The 16,758-nt window shown below is 46.0% G+C and overlaps 1 protein-coding gene and 1 long non-coding RNA gene across 3 annotated transcripts in view; one reads left to right on the forward strand and one right to left on the reverse strand.

Annotated features, from left to right (window-relative positions):
- Positions 1–1,039: 1,039 nt before the first annotated feature.
- On the reverse strand, positions 1,040–4,939 carry LOC138118358 (uncharacterized). Its single transcript, XR_011155104.1, has 3 exons — positions 4,311–4,939; positions 2,679–2,796; positions 1,040–1,646 (listed from the first exon to the last, which is right to left on the reverse strand). It is a non-coding gene; the product is annotated as an uncharacterized lncRNA (long non-coding RNA).
- Positions 2,793–16,758, forward strand: part of RASGEF1C (RasGEF domain family member 1C) — a 76,725-nt gene continuing 62,759 nt past the window's right edge. Inside the window, exon 1 of one of the 2 annotated variants that reach the window (XM_069029296.1) lies at positions 2,793–2,932. In XM_069029296.1, the coding sequence (XP_068885397.1) occupies positions 2,897–2,932 (36 nt within the window). In that variant the 5' untranslated portion in view covers positions 2,793–2,896. Of the gene's footprint in view, positions 2,933–5,241; positions 5,449–16,758 lie in introns of those variants that run through there. The other variant, XM_069029297.1, reaches the window with a different exon arrangement.

Here is a 16,758-nt window from a genome sequence, read left to right on the forward strand (position 1 = left end):
GGAAGCATAGTCAATCTGCCACCACAGGTACCTTTGTTATTAAAGTGAGAACATCCCACACACATTTCTCAGTGTCCAGGGCTCTTTCTTCACTTGCAGTGCTGGTTTTGACCTAGGAGCTCCTTGTGCGATTTGGCTGAGGGCTGCCTTGGAGTGTGCTCCTTCCCCCTCCAGCCACCACAGCAGCAGAAACCAGGGATGCTGTGACAGGGGCTTGCTGAAGCCAAACTTCTGATAGAGTTTTGGGCACTTCTGTCTTACTGGAATTCATTCCCCTATTGAGTCAACAAAATCTGGATGTTGAAGTTAGCACAGAGTGTAACACTGAGCCATGTGAGTGAGAATCAAGGTGTGTATCTTAACTGAGGAAACCACACTGGTGACTGTCAGAGGACACATTTTCCTTTCACAAAAAAGTATGGAATGAATCAGCTGCTGATGAAGAAAATATACCCCTTTGCCACCTTTTTTTCTTTCTATCTGAGTCGCATCTGCATGTCAAATGATGATGAGTGATAACCCTACCCTTCCTTCCCCCTGTTGGCAACGGGGGAAATGTGGCTCAGTTGTCTAGAGAGACAGAAGTGATGAAGATGTAGAACATCTGAAGTCCAGAGACGTTTCTCTGGATTCCTTCCATGGTGTTTTACAGATTCTACCACCATCCTCCCTCGCCTGTGGGAGAAGGTTATGATGTGACAGGGAACGATGTTGTCACACAGCTGGGCAAAGCTGCACCTTCATGTGCTACTACCAAAAAGTCCTTTTGTCGGAAGGCAGAAATAAGGAGAGATTGGGAAACCAATTCAAAAGTATTCTGGGATTTTTGTGGTTTTGTGATGTTTCTTCATTCTCCCAGGTGTCTCATTAAAAATGAATTAAAATGAGACAATTAGCTGCTACAGAGAATTTACAATGCTGCTGCATCAAAGTACTTTGGAGTACTCACTAAATAAGAGCCAAGTAATTGGTACCTATCTCTACTGCCTGTCATAAAAACAATGGACATGGCCAGAGTCCTGGAGAGATGTGGTCTTTATTGAAGAAAGAAAATGAAGGCTTAAAAACACTAATTATAAACAACATATATAAATTAATATGATTAGCAGTAGCTTGACTGGCTTTTTCTTTCTTTTATCTTTTTTTCTCCCCCTGCTTCCTTCCACACACTTTTGTTCTGGCTGGCTGTAGAATGAGTTTCCTGGTGAACAAATAAGGAAAGGCAGAAATAATATTACTTTCAGAAAACTAAGGTCGAAATGCTCTTGTGCTTCTTAAAAATGGAGGCATGTCAGCTGAAACCACTGCCTGACTGGCTGCAGGACAGTTGCAGTCTGTCCCCTCCAACCTTGCTGCTTCTCCTGTTAGTTCTTGAGCAGAATTCAGGTCTTGACTACTATCAGGACCAAAATTAAAGGCCAACATTTCCCATGTCAAACATACTGTGAGTGCACCAGCAGTCCCCCTGTGTGGGGCACACACAGCCTGGACGGGTCCCCCTCTGGCACAGGCACGTTTGATCCCTGCAGGCAGAGCCACCAGCCTGGGCTGAGGGATCCTGCCAACCCTCTGCTGTGAGCCAGGATTTACTGCTTTTCCACATCTTCAGAATGGTATGGCTGCTTCTGCCTCCCCAGCTCTCTCCTCTGGAGGATTTCACCCCAGGAAAAAGAGGAAAGAAACAGAAAAAGCAGTAAGGCAGGGGAGTGGCAGGAGAGAATTTCTGATTAACTCGTTTTCACAGGCTCCATTTTTACTTGAGAGTATACCAATTCCAGTTTTCATAACAATGCATTTTTCCTTTGACAAGTGCTTATTTCATTTCATATAGTTGTCTAAATAGTTATCACACTGCTAATGTTTCCAGCCAGAAATTATTCCCCAGTGTGCCAGATCCAGACCTTCCAGTAATTTGTGTATGTAAATTTAGATTATTATTATGTTCACATGTAATACTACAGGTAACAAAATGAAAGAGCAGGTACAAATTATCTGCATAAAAATCTGCATAAAATATTCACATAGGGAAACCTAATTTTTCTTGTTTGTAGAAATGTCTGAACATGTGAGATCTATTAATCAATCTCACTTGCACCCATACAGCTCATATTTATTGTGTGAGTCCTAACACCATCTTCCAATAGTTCATAAAATACGATCACTGCTAGGAGCTGAGCAGAATTCAGAAGTGTATGATTATTTGGTTACTACTTTGGGTCTAAAATGTCTTTTTTTTTCCTCATTTGACAGCCAGCTCAACTAAGTGATCTTGGAGTTAGCAGCTGATGACTGTTCAGCACTGAAGGATGCTTAATGCAATTAGCAAAGTTAATAAAATGTTGGACAGGTGCCTTATACCAGGGGGGAAAAGGCGTTGTTCTTATTTGTTCAGGATCAAACAGTTATGTTGCCTTGTTTCTTTTAAGAAAGCATTTATTCTAAAAATGGGATGAAATAAAGAACAGAATCAATGATTGATTTGTTACTGGTTGAATTTTACAGTAAGCTTCCCTGTTTTCTGCTTCCAGGAAAACACAAGTACAATGCTTTCAGGAAACAACACCTACCTATTTGCAGAGGGGCACAGAAACAAAAAGTACACTGAAAAGGGCAAAGCCTGGAGAAGATTGCCCTGGAATATCTGAGGAACAAGTTCAAGCCAGCTCTGAACCATCTACCTTTAATAATGGGTGGAGGACACGAAATATAAGAGAGGTCAGAGAGGAGTGAGTTCCCTGCTCCTCCTCTCTTTGACGGAGTTGATCCTTGGAAATCACACACTTATCAGCGTAACACCTGGAAAGAGGGCAGAGAAACTCAGTCAGTGAGAGAGAGCTGAAAAGTACCTCTCTGTAGAACTGGGGGGAGCAGAAGGCTCCTGCTGAGAAGTCAGCCCATGAAGCATAAGAAAATCAAGGATGTTGCCAATAAGGTAAGTGTGAGAGTCTGCTTGTAACCTCACTGGAGAGCTCACAAGCTGGAGAACTCCCCCATTTAAGGCAAAATTTCTCCTGCATCTGCCCTTGAGGGAAAACTAAACTAGGGTTAGTTAGACTAGGTAGTTTTCTGAAGTAATTTCTGTGTTGGTTTTAATGGAAGATTGGGAAGTCTAAGTAAGAGCCTGTAATTATGATGGGCTGGTTTTTTAAATTAAAAAAAAAAATTAAAGAAAAAAGCTTGAAAGAGAAATTGCAGAGTCAGTCTGTCAGGTTGCTTGTCCTCTGTTTCGAGTCATGTTGTTCCAGGTTGTATTGCTTTTGTGCTTCCCTCACCCCTTCTATATTTACATCCTTCTAAGAAAAGATTCTATTATGGCTGAAGTGAAACCAGAGGAAAAGATAGTCTCAGTTTCTTTATCCCCATCCTGCCTCTTAAGATACCCTCTCTCTGCTCTCAAGGAATTCACACAGCTGCCTTTGGCACTACACTTTCCCCATGCCTTCACCTCTGGGGATCAGAAATGAATCAACAATAAAAAGGAGACATGAAAAAGAGTGGCTGGAAGACATAGTATCACTTATATCTATGTGATTGTGTTGGATTCTCTGTCTTCTGAGCAGCTGTGGGGGTATTAGAGGGTGAAAAAAACCTCAGAGTCCAGCTGAAGGCAAACCAAGGATGCTCCATGCCCTGCCCACCTTGTGAAATCCTCTGTCTGCTTTGGTCCCTCAGAAATCTGCAGAGCACAGGTGTGATAACAAGGAGCATTTTACTGTTCCTGATGAGGCAAAGGCACAGCTCCTCGTGCTGGGACCAGGATTAATGCTGATGTAGTTCCAGTTTCTGGGCAGAGCCACATCCTTTACCCTTTCCATAGGTACAAAATGATTCTCAGTTCACAGGTGTCACCTTGGTACCACTGGTAAATATAAAATGGGAGCGTGACAATCATTGTGGGCTTGGGCTGAGAAGATGGTAATTGCTTGAAAGAACTGTAGTCGCTTGCCTTCACTTAAGTTGATAGGAGTTAGTGGTTAAGACCCTGGACTGGGCAAGAGGAGTGGGCAGGACAAGCTGTCTTTTGGAGATGGGGAGATGACTTCCAACCTGCACTCTGTGTTAACAAGCAGGGCTGCCCATCGCCCTTAGACACTGCCCAAGCTGGCATGAGAGAGGTACACATGCATCAGCTCTCTGTGGTTCCCCTCTACAACCCTGGGCTAAAAGAATTCCCTAATCCTGCTTATCTGAAGTAGTTACACACCTCATAGTGTCCAGGTGTCAGCAGGAATCGCATGGCTGGGTTTCAGCTTTGAGTCATTGGGTGAAAGCAGTGTGGTCTAGGGCCTGTAGTGACTAGAAATCATTACCTTGTGTTGGCTGCTTGTCCTCTGCAAGATGAATTTGTGGGCTTGATCCATTTTCCCCGCATAGATGCATAAAACACCCACACATCTGGCTTGTATTAGCGTGTCCTCATTGGCAATTTCCCTAAAGACAAGCCAAGCTGGGGAGAACTGGAATGTTTTAACCATCTGCAGCTCACCTGGCCCGTTGAGAGCACAGGTACAGCCAGGGAGCTACACAGGGGGTGCTGGTCCTGCTCAGCCGGCCAGGACATCCTCTGCTGCTGTGCTCCTGTTCAATAACAAGGTCCTTCCCCAATGTGTGCAATAACCTTTCAGTCTTATAACCACGGTGTTTCATCCTCCCTAGCTATGGGCAGCCCAGTTAGAAAGCAAGCCCATGCTCTCTAAGGACATGCACTTTAAGAAACAAGTAAATAAGCGTTGCCCCTCATCTTCACCTGCTGTGAGCCAAAAGCTTCTATTGAAATGGCAGGTCTCTGAATGCGGCTTTTCGGGAGCAGGGCCCTGGACATGCGGGGTCCCCAGGGCAGTGCCCGGGCGCGGTGTCGGGGGCGGCCCCGGCTCTGCGGTGCCGGCGGGGGCAGCGCACGGCAGCCGCGCGGGGGGATTCGATCAGCGCGGCTGCCAAAGCCAATTATCGGGGAGAGGACGATATAATTATATTAGGGAACATCTGTACTTCATTAAAAGCCCTCGCGGGGCGGATTCGCGCCCAGCCACGTTAAGCACAGGCGCTTCCAGCCGCTCCTCACCCCCCGCTCCGGCAGCTGCGCCGCCCCGGGGCCGCGCCCGGCTCCGGCTCCGCGCCGCCCCCCGCCCCGAGCGGCTGCACCTGCCCCCGCGGCCGGGCCCCCTGCGCCCGCCAGGAGCCCATCCCATCCCATCCCATCCTATCCTAACCCATCCCGGCGCGGCGCGGCGGGCAGGCGGCGCTCTGCGGCCAGGCTGCGCGGGGCTCCGGGGCGGTGCGCTCCGCTCTTCCTCCTCCTCCTCCTCGTCGTCCTCCTCCTCCTCCGCGGCGGCGGCGGCGCCGGGCAGATGCGGCGGATCGTGGGGCGGCTGTGGCCCGCAGCGGGCTCCCGTCCCCCCGCCGCCCCCATGGACGGCAGCGGGGGCAGCAGCAGCCGCGCGTAGCTCGGTGAGTGCCGGTGCCGTCCCCTCCCCCGCGCCCTGCCCGCACCGCGCTGCCGCAGCCGCGGCTGCTGCTCCTCTCCTGCGCTGCTCCTCTCCTGCGCTGCTCCTCTCCTGCGCTGCTCCTCTCCTGCGCTGCTCCGTCTCCTTCTCTCCGCCGAAAAACCACCCCCGGCCCGGCGCCCCACGCGGGCTGGCGGCGGCGCCGGGGCTGCGCTGCGGGGACCGGCTCTGCCACCTGCTCCCTGCGGCGGCTCCGGCTCCCCTCGGGGCTGCGGGAGCGCCGCCGGCTGCTCCCTCCCGCCGGGACGGGGTTTGGGGGAGCGCTCCCCGCTCGTGCCGCGCCAGCGTCCTGCCTTCCTCCCTATCGAGAGTCCCGGGCTGGCGCTGCAGCTGGGCTCCCGAACGTTTGTTTCAGGGTAGGACTTTACCAATATCAATTTTGGAGTTATTTTGTTTCAGTTGAATTTGATTTAAATTGACTCAGCGGTTGTGAGAAGCTGAGAGGAAAATGTCAGTTTGAGGGCTGTTTTCTTTACCTTCCATTTAAAGATCGGTCTCTGTATATTCGGTAATGATTTATTTTTGTAAAATAATTTTGTTGTGCTTTATTAACTCCTGGAGTTTAACAGTCCTCCAAGACAGACAGGCTTGTTAGAGGCTGAAATAATCAGCTCCAAGGTGCAGCAGTGCCCTTGGTCGTAACAGGTGCAGCGTGCATATTCCTATGAACAATGAAATGGTTTCAGCATTCAGGTTTATTTGTATGCTCTGCATTTCTGTGACTCTGAAAAAATTGTCATGCCGTGTTATGTCAAAGATGTGCTTACGGCGTGAGCGTGTCCACAGTACCCAATTACCAGGACAGTGGAGCAGCTGCACCGACCTCCTCAGTCCGTGGTGCCTTTAATGCCCAGGGTACTCCTGGGTGACATCGCATAGCGTTGGGTGTTTTGGTGGCTGTTTGAGGACCCACACTGGTCACTGCTCCCTCTGGCATAGCATGAAACACTGGGAGATGGCGAGGAAAAAGAGAAGTGCAGAGGAACCATTTATGCTTTGATTGTGTTCTCTAGGCTTTATGGTCCCTGTCCATGTGTTGAGTAGGGTGGTGATGGCACATCATATGGTGTTACTGAAACTTAAAATACTGATATTTGTATTCCACGGGAGAAATTTCCTGGGCAGGTATTTTCCAGATTAAAAAGACTGTCATTGTTTTAGTAGCTTCCTGGGCTCCTTATTTAATGCAAGCATCCAGAGTGATACCACAGTTGGGAATTGGCTTAATGGGAGTTATTCAGGAGTTAGAGCTGTAGATCAGAAGGAAATTACACTGCAATTTAATTATTGTTCTCAAGCCAATGTAGCTGAAAAGGGGTATTCCAGCAGTCCTTGCCCAGGTTCAGCTCTTGCTGTGGGATACCTGTGCTCTGTGGTGCAGCCAGTGGCCCCTCGTGCCTTGAGGTGTGTCTGCCCTCCTGAGCACTGAAAGGTGCCCCTTGCTGGTCCTCCATTTCCCAGGACTCCTTTAATCTCACTGTTTTGTTAGGGATGGGAGAAGGAGTGGACTGCCTTTGTGGGATGGGGGAGGATGACTGGGTAAAGGAGCGAGGATGGGGGGTGCATTTCTTTGTTACACTCTGGCTCTTTATGTACTTCAGCAAAGAAGTAGTAGAGCAAAGGAAGAGTCAAGGCACTAGCCAGGGGAAAGTGCCTGGTAATGAAGTCCTGGGTGATATTAATGGAGGCACTGAACAAAGCAAAGGCACCAGAGATGTCTAAGAGGTCCGAGCTTACTGTAAGAGATGCCCTACACTGCACAAGCTTGGAGTTACTGCCTTGTAGCTTACCCTATCATAGGAGACAGTCCTTCTTCCTCCAGGAAACTGGTGAGAAAGAAAGTCATGGAGGTGTCCTCTGGGGCTTTCGGCCCTCTCCAGAGAGTTTCCTCAGTGGTGGGGTCTGCCAGGTCATGCTGATAAGCTGCAACAGCAGTGAACTTTGTGTTGTTTTGTAGTGTCTACAAACCTTGGGACAGCAAAGTGTCTTGCAGAGGAGGTGGAGAAATATAACCAGGATTCCTTATGATGTCTTAACTTCCCTTGGACTTCTTACAGCCTCACCCAGCAGTGTAATTCCATCCCTCGTGCTTCTTGGTTTACAGCAGGTGAAGGTAGGGATATGTTCTGCCTCCTTTGAGTCAGGGCATTTTGTGTAGTTCTAATTCAGCCAAACAAGGAAGATAAACACCTTGTTAATCCTTTGTAAGGTGTGACTAGTACAGCTCCCTCTGGTTTAGTATTTGCTGTGTACTGGTAAAATACAACACGCTTCTCAAAAAGCCATTACTTAAGAAAATGGTTCTTTCATACCATCAAGTAAATGCCATCTAATGATGTTTAATTGAAAATATTTATAGCATTTTTTAATCAAATTTGAGGTCAGTAATCCTAAAGGATTCTTTAAAAATCCTTAGAAATAATTAGCAGCCTTGTTTAACTTCTTGGACAATTTATGCTGGTGAGAGAGTGATTTGTCCTTTTCACGTTGCTGTGAGTAAGCTGGATAATGTTCACAGGTCTGCAACAGCAATGAAGCTCTGCACAGTGGCCCTTTGGTTGCCTGAGGCTTTTCTTGCTATACATGCTTGTTTAACAGGGTTTTGAAAATCATCTCTGGAAGCCAGTTACATGTTTATGCTGCAGATGCTTGTCTGGCCAGGGCTGTGTCCACACTGCAGCTGTGGTTGTAGCTGGAAGTGCTCTGCTCTGCAGAAGTGTCTGTGACTGCGTGGAGCTCGCTGCATCCTAATGCTGCAGGTCCCTGCTCTTGCTCTGCTGAGCTCACCTACACAGGAGGAGCTGTGTCCTCACTCCACTGATCCATCTGCAGGAAAGGGCTCAGGATGACCAGGGTCAAGGTGGGGTTGATGCAAGAGCAGAGACTCCTGGACACTCTGGCCAGCTGATTTAGCAGACGGGTAGCCTCAAGCCATTACTTAGCCCAGGAGTTTAGCAGGATGTAAATTGAGTTAGATGTTTCAGATAGTGAGGATGAGAGAGCAGCATGTGCTGAAAATGAACAAAGCTTTAAGGGGATCCATTGCCTTTTGCTCAGTATTGTTCCTTTCTGATGCAGAATTATGAGAAGATGCTTTCTAGGTGCTGCTGATGCCATATGGAATTTGTGAGGACTGGGTGGCGGTGCCTGTCCTCTGAGAAAGGCCTCCTCTCTCCCAGTAGAGAGTTAATAAACGAATGCATTCATTTGCAACTATAAATTCCTAGTCAGAAGTTCAAATCTGTGTGGTGAATTTCTTAATAAACTTCATTTATTCTGTTTTCTGATTTCCTTGCTCAAGGACTGCTCTGCCTGTGTAAGAATAGTAGGTCACATGCTCTGGGGTGCTTCTTTCAAATATCACCATGTTGGTTATTTTAGAAAGGTTTTGTCTAAGCAAACTCATTCTGGACACTTTTCCCACCTGCAGGTTTCCTCAGGGATGCAGGAGCTTAGCAGGTGTATAGTAAAGGCTTTTCCTTTGCTGGCCAAATGTTTGCTCATGTCCTAAATATAACTTCTGGGAATTTGTGTTTGTTTTGGAGCTGGGGAACACTTTTCTCTTTTACTCTCTTTATAGATTCAGAGAATTTAAGCATATGATTAACATTAAACATGTGAATATTCTCCGCGGACTCATTTTTTGGATCAAAGGCAGAGTGCTCAGTCTGTTGAGAGGATGGAGCCCACAACCACTAAATACAGGGAGCTGATCTGCTGCTATGCTTGTCTAAAAGGAGTATATGATATGAGTGCTTTGGATTTATGTCTGTCTGTGCCCCAAATCCCTCTGCTAACTACTGTCTTGATGTTCCTTATCTACAAAGTGCTTACAAGCGTTAACAAACCTTTGTGATGCTGCTGAGACGTGTTGTTATCCCCCTTTTCCATAAGGGGATGCTGAGAGAGTTTGGTGATCTCCTGAGACCACTGTGGGTTCAAAGCTGGGCATTGAACCCGGGGCTTTGAATTCCCAGCCCAGTAAGGCAGCAGGAAGAGGAAAGCAGCACAGCTCTCTGGCAGTGCTGGGTTTAACATTGTCTTTCACACTGTCAGAATGCTTCCCAGATTTTCATCCTGACAGAGAGGCTTCTCGTATCATCTGCTGGATCAGGCTGCAATGCAAAATACAGCCTGTCTGCAGGAGTGAGCAGTGGCCTGTTAAGGGAAGGAATCTCAGAGCAAATTGTGTGTCCGTGCTGGCTCTCAGCCTTGCTGGGTGCTACAGGCAGAGCTGATGCGTCAAGATTCCTCTAATATGAACTTAGAGAAAAGGGAAATTTTTCATCTTCTCTAAGTACAGTGATTCTTGATTTCTTGCTGATTTAAAAATACTCAGAATGCCTCTACAGAGCAGGGAGCCTGAGTCCATGCATATAAATACAGACACACTAGGTGTGTGTGCCTATGAGCTGGCAAATGAATCAGTTTCCAAATCTGAAGTTGGCATGGTGTCACTTTTGGCTCCGAGGTGCTTTTCTTCTTCTTCCTGGTTTTATTCTGTTTCACTTGCTTAAATTAGAAGAATTTCTTGAAAGAGAATGGGCAAACTTTGAACATGGAAGAACACGCTTTGCGCTGATCTCACTGTGCTTGTGCACAGGTGAGAGGCCAGCACCTGCCTCCCTCCCTTGGCCCTGATCCATAAGACCCTCCTGGACCACTGCAAGATGCCAGGACATTGGGAAACTGTGGTGTCCAGGCAAGCTTATGCTGGGTCCAATAAACTGTGACAAAGGAAAGCTTCTGTGGTTTTTGAATTTTTCCTTTAGGAAATGCGTCTCATCAAAATCCAGAGTTTTGTAATGTAAGGCTGGTGACAAATTTGCACCGATTCTCCAGTTTTCCACAAGACAGCCGTCTGCTGTACCTGCACACACAAACATGTGAGGGACAGACAAGCCCTAACTGGGAATTTACTACCTTTGTGTGCTGGGTGAATGAACCTTCCTGAGCTTTTGCATGTATATAATGGCATCTTTCCTTTTATCCTCTGTAGGGAACCTGTGTTCTTCTGAACTAATGTTCCCTTCCATAAATGACCCAATCAGCCTTCATCACTGCTTGTTAGATCAGAAACCTTATTAGTTAATAGCAGTACTGTTCTTCCTTTTAGTGCCTACTACAGCTAAGCTCATGGCATTTACAGACAGACTTGTTAGTCATTAATATTCTTTGTATTCTTCATCTTTGGCTTCAGAAGAGAAGGCCTTTCATCTTTTGCCTTGCTTTGTTTTTTAGAAGAAGCCAAGTTTGACTGGAGGAAAAAAGAAACCAAAAAAACATTTCTCTACTGCTTTCTTACAAGCTTCCAAGCAGTCTCCCCTGCTGACTTTGTACTTTTGCAGTAGACAAACATTGACTTTGTTTTCACAGAATATAGCTGATTTTTTTTTTTTTTTTCTAGTTTACCTTTTTGGTTATGCCTCAGTAGCTTGACAGGACAGGATTAATTAGTCAATGACCGCGTCTTTTGCTGAAATTCTCATTTGTTACTCAGTTTTTCCATCAGGTTTATTGTACCTGAAATCAAGTTGGTGTAGGGAGAATGTAAGCATGTGTCTAAATTTAGCAAACTTGTGATGGGTTTCCCTGGTTTGGAGACTAAAAGATTACTGAGATCAATCTGTGGATTCTTGTTCTTATCTTTAAAAGAAACCCAAATGCTGATACCCAGGAATGTGTTTTAAGTCTGTGTACTGGGGGTGACATGTGCGTGGGCAGGACGATAGCAAGCCGTGTTTCTCAGATGGGGAAGGCTTTGTTGACATCACTAAATTCTAACCACTTGTAAGTGGTCAAATCCTTTGTTAATCTGCAGTGCTAACTAAAAGGAAAATACGCAGAACAGCATTTGTTGTCTGTGATCACATGAAATCTCACACCTCATTTCTGAAGAGCAGGATCAGAAGATAAAAAACTTGGTGCCTGAGTTGTGTGTTTTGTTCTTGAGGTTTGATAAATGCTTTTTTGAGTGTGCCAGTAGTTCATATCCATTCTGCTCAGGTTTCCTCACTCCCAGCTCTAATGCGGTGCACATCACAGTGTGATCATTAAGTGTGATTACTGCATTTTTGACCTATTTAAAAGTGTCTGGCTGTGAAATTCCAAAGATTCTAATTTAAGCTATAAAACAGATTATTAATGTGCTGCTGCTTACACATTTCATGGCTCATTTCCTGATTACAGCAATTTTGAACTTGTACGTGTAGGCTGTTCCAATGCATGTGTATAAACATCCTACACCATGTTCAGCCTGGTCACCTGGCTCGGGGATCACGTTCCACGTACCTTCCACAGCTTAAAAACAAATAGAAGAGAAAGCCACAAGTGCAGGAAGCTGGGATGTTCCACATCAGTGCTGTCAAAAGGCCTGATGCTTTCTGCAGGGCTGGAGCTCAGGACAGGATGTAGGAATGAGGATCGTGCAGGGGTATGGAAGCTGGGCAAGGAATGTCTTCAGACAGTCCCTTGCTGTGCCCTGTGGACTGGAGAAGGTGCCCTCTGAAAGCATCAAGGCTCGATGGCTGTCCCTGGATTGCTGCCAGGAGACTTTAGCTGTACTGAAACTGGAACACAGACAAGATGCTGTGTGTAGTCAGTGGATGTGCAGAGAGAAAAAATGACTGTTGGGATCTTCAGTCTTTTCCATCACTTCATTCAAATCTGTCAACTTGTTCATGGAACTGAAACTCTGCAGAGCTTCTTTATCTGGGTGCGCAGAAAGGAGTTTGGGGTTACGGTTACATGAGTCCCTTATGATTCAGCCATTAGGATGACCCAGCATGGAATAATTCACCAGGGTTACAGGTGCAACTGCAAACAGCGGGTCCAGTAGAGAAATTCAGGTAGAAAGATCAAGAGTAGGTGAAAGTGTTGCAGAAAATATCCTGTGAGGCGCTTCTGTGCACTTACATTGAGTCTCCTCCTGGTGAGGACATAAAGAAAAACTTGTCTTGCTGTGTTTCATAGAGGATTAGTTACATGCTGAAAACTGCACCTTGAGATTTCTTCCTGAGCTGGGAGCATGTGCAAAGCTAAGTGTGTGTCTGCCTGAGTTTGGTGCTTTGTTACAGAGGGGCTGACCCTGGTCCTACATGAGCTGCCAGATAGGGATATCTGCCTCTGTGTGAGATTAGCAGTGATTTTATACAAGTTTGGGATGCAGGATGAGAGCAAGGTCTGGAGAAAGGTGTGATGTTCTTCTGCATCAGGGGTGGTGCTTCTGCTCCTGGCATGTGCACACACTAAACAGCATTTCAGTGTGCATTGCTTCAGAACTTCATGAAGGCAAAGCTGCCGCCATTCGTTACTCACTTGCTGGAATGGCTTTGGATCCTTTGGATCCTTTTGTCTGTCTCTCAACTGGGAGGTTGGAAGCGAGGCTGGCTAAGCACTGGTGGAAAGTATCATTGCATAGGATACACAGCTGGGAGAGCATCAGCTTGTCGGTTGCAGTTGTCTTATTTCTTAATGTGGTGTAGTAAATTATAAATGTACACAAACACCTACGGAGTGTTTCATTGATGAGCTGCCAGACAGCAGTGTGCTTTTTGAAAGTGCAGGTTTGGGGGTTGTTTTTGTTTTATGGGATAATTTCATTATCTGATACCAGGCATTTCCTAAAAGTAAATCGATCACATGAGGACCGTGTGGCCATTAGTGATTCCACTAACAAAATTTTGGGGTTCTTTTCATTCCATGAAAGACCTACTGCACCACAGCCTTTTTATGCTTTATGGCAGTTATTAGCTATTGTTATGTCATTTTGGGAAGGTCATTATTTGCTAATGGGTGTGCTGTGGGGCTTGGAAGCATTTGCCACAACATCCTGTAGGCCAACAGAAGTATTTGAAAGTATAGATTGTTAGGAAAATGTGCAGGAGGGTTGTATAAATAGGGATGGTTACGAGGAGTCCCTCTCGTGGCATTATTCACATGCCTCTCTCCTGGGCTGTAGCAGTGCTAACAGCGATCCCATTTGTGTATTAAAGCAAGGATCTTCTGAAATGGAGCCACAAATGACAGCAGAATTATGATTAAAGGGCGGTCAGTACTGATGGCAAGCCCAACATAACATACAAGCCTGGCTGCTGTTAGGAGAATGTGCCCATCCTAATAAGCAGCTTAACTTGGTGTATTACTGTGAAATAGAAAGAACCATGGAATATGTGATGTGAATAGTAGGCTGGATTTCCCTGTCACTTCCTATTTATGTTCCTCAAGCTGCCCTGGTTTCGCCAGGGTTACTTCTGAATTGCACCCGAGGGAATGAGAGGTGGATTTCCACTTCTCAACACCTTTCTTTTTAATCTGGAAACTGTACTATAATTTCTTTGGTTTAGCCCTAGATTTGAAGTTTTCATATCAGATGAAATGTGTGCTAAATACCTTAGCAGTAAGACTAATTGGTCCAAATGTTTTATTTTTCCAGATCAGCTGCTAACTGATACAACTTCATCCAACTATATTGAAGAAAATGGGCGTTGTTCTTTTCTCACTAATTGGAGTTGAATTGGGGCATTAAAGGTCAATTCCAGGAGAGATATTAGCAAATACTAAGGCTTGATCCACAGCACTTTGCCCTCAATAAATCAGCAATTGCCGTCTGCACAATAGCAGATCTTGAGTGTCTTTGAGATTGAGAGCCCTTGTCTTGAGTATTGCTTAAGTTTCCTGAAATCAGTTAAATTGAGATAAAGCCAGTGACTTCTTCATGTCTGTTGGAGTTGCTGAAAATTTATGTTCCTCACTGAGAATAGACTGTGCTCTGCTGTGCCTTGGGGAAAGTGGAAACTTTTTTCCCTTGGACTGTTAATAGCCTGAATATTTGTATTCTAAAGGTGTTCAACCAGCCCCTGAAACGGTATTTCCAAATTGCCTCAAGTCACTTCCTGATCGTTTCTGTAACAGGTATCCAGGTTTTACCTTGTAGGCTTTTACATGTGTGAAGTTTCCTTTTAAGATTGTTGTGTCTCCTTCCCCTCCCGTCAGGATTCTACTTTACATGCCACGTCCAAATATCTCAGTGGTATGTTGTGGAAAGAAAAGCCTGTTGAACCAGGCTGTGTGTTTGGGTGTTTCAGCAAAAACCACAAGAAACTGGAGGTTCTATCCTGCACACCTTCCATCTTGATGTTTTGACAAGCCCCATTTAAAAGCTCTTATGGCAAGTGATTTTTATGAGCACGTGTGGAGGGGAATGTGTAAAGCGCTTGAGATGGCAGGGACTGGAAGAAGCGTGACAACTGCTTTGTGTAAGATGATCTGTGTTCGGAGGAACAAATGGTGCATTGAGATGGCAAATGGAGCGGCAGAGGTGCAGCTGGGCTGTTCCGTAGCGGGGGTACCGCCAGGCAGCTCCATGGAAGGAGTTTGTAGTCGATACCAAAAATTTCCTGCTAGCTTTGAGCTTTCTGATGAATTAATGATATAATTCTCATTGATTTAATTAAATCAGGTTCCAGGGCCTTGATTTGCAGAGTTTTCTGATAGTAGTATTATAACTAGGTGGACAAATAAATGGCCTTTATTTTCTTGCTTGCTGGGTGGGGTGTCTGGTGATAATTACTGCATTTATCAAAGCGTCCTTCCACGTTGGAGACAGGCTGGTTTCCACTTGTGATAGACAGAAACAGGGACAGTGAGATTGTGGGGCTCGTCCAGCGGCTGCTGTGTGACGTGTCAGAGCACGAGAGTTGGATGCTGGCACCCTAAAAGCCAGACTGGTCCCCCGAGTCGAGCATCCTTTGGACCACACTGCGCCTTTGCCCTTCCTCGGGAGGGCAGGCAAGCACCGCACAGAGCCGGCGCTGCTCCCGCCCCAGGGCGTTATCGCCAATTAAAGCTCAAGTGCAAGGACTCGAGGTTTCGGTACCGTCCCAGCTTGGCTTTTCACCTGCTGAGACAACGTGCTGATGTCACATTGCTCTGATGAGTTTTGGTTTCTCTCATACGAGTTTGAATGTGCGTTGGCTTTTGTCAGGAGATCCGGAAGGAATTAAAGCTGCATTCTACTTAATTGTTCCTCAACAGTTAAATCATGACAAAATTGCTCCACCCCAACTAGTAAAATAACAATTAAGAAGACTTAATTAGAGTCAATATCTGAATGTTATTAGTATCTATCTTTTTATTTCTACTAATTACTGTGCTGAGTAACAAATTTAATAAGACCAGCTTGTAAGATGAATGACAATACAATCATGGGAAGAAAAGAATATTTGGATTTTTTACTGTAACAGGATTGGAGGAATTTGTACCCATGGGTTAGATTTGCAAAGCCTCTGACCCTCCCCTATTGGTATTTTTTTCCTAAAAACAAAGATGCTGTCAGCACAAGTCACCACGTCTCCAAGTGGGTCGTTTACCTTCCATAAAAAATAATAAAGGCCTGTATAAATACTCTCCCTATGCTGCTGCTGGATTGTATTAGTGAAATATGTCCGTGTTTGTGGCGTGTGCAGCCCCACATTTCATGGCACCACTTGAAAAATGCAAGACATTCCGGTGAGTTATTTGGAAGACAGTGACAAACCTATTTGGCAAAGCTGTGTCCTAAAGAGAGCATTTCCAAGCACCCAGCAGAGACAGACGTGTGTGACCAATGCTGGGGGAGCTTCAGCCCATGTGCTGCTGCAAGGATAGCTGTGGGGCTTTCCAGTTTGCTGGGTTTTCCCAGTGTGACCTGTGGGACCAGGTGCTTACAGGCACCAAAGCAGATGGCCATGAAGATCTTTCTGCATGGCTTCCAGAAATTTGAGAGCAGGGTGGTTGTTTTGGGGATTTTTTTGACAGCTTATGTGCTGTTGGGTCTCTACCATACCTTGGCATTTCTTAGCCATGTCTTGACTGAGCTTCTTGGATAATCTGTGTGTTGCCAAGACGTGCTGCAGAGCTCAGCGGACACTGCAAAATCCAAGATTATGGTCAACCTCTTAAGCAACTTCCACCTGACAGTGCTGGCTGGAGCAGATCAAACCCCTGTACATCTGGTGCCTCCTACACCTGGGTGCAGAGGTTTGCATTGGTGACCAGAGTTGGTTTTTCTTGAGCCAGAGGAACAAGGGTGCTGAGGGATAAGCTGGATTTGGATTTGGGTTGCAAGAGTGTGCCATGGGCAGTTGAGGAGGAAGGTTACCCCAGCCACCCTTCCTGCTGAGGCAGTTGTGCTCTGCCTTCCCCATCCAATACAAGAGTGACAACTGACAGTAGAGAGCAAGCAAGAAGCAGCTTTTGCCTGCATCTTTTTATC

This window comes from Aphelocoma coerulescens, chromosome 13, assembly GCF_041296385.1.
Source record: "Aphelocoma coerulescens isolate FSJ_1873_10779 chromosome 13, UR_Acoe_1.0, whole genome shotgun sequence".
Taxonomy (NCBI): Eukaryota; Metazoa; Chordata; class Aves; order Passeriformes; family Corvidae; genus Aphelocoma; species Aphelocoma coerulescens.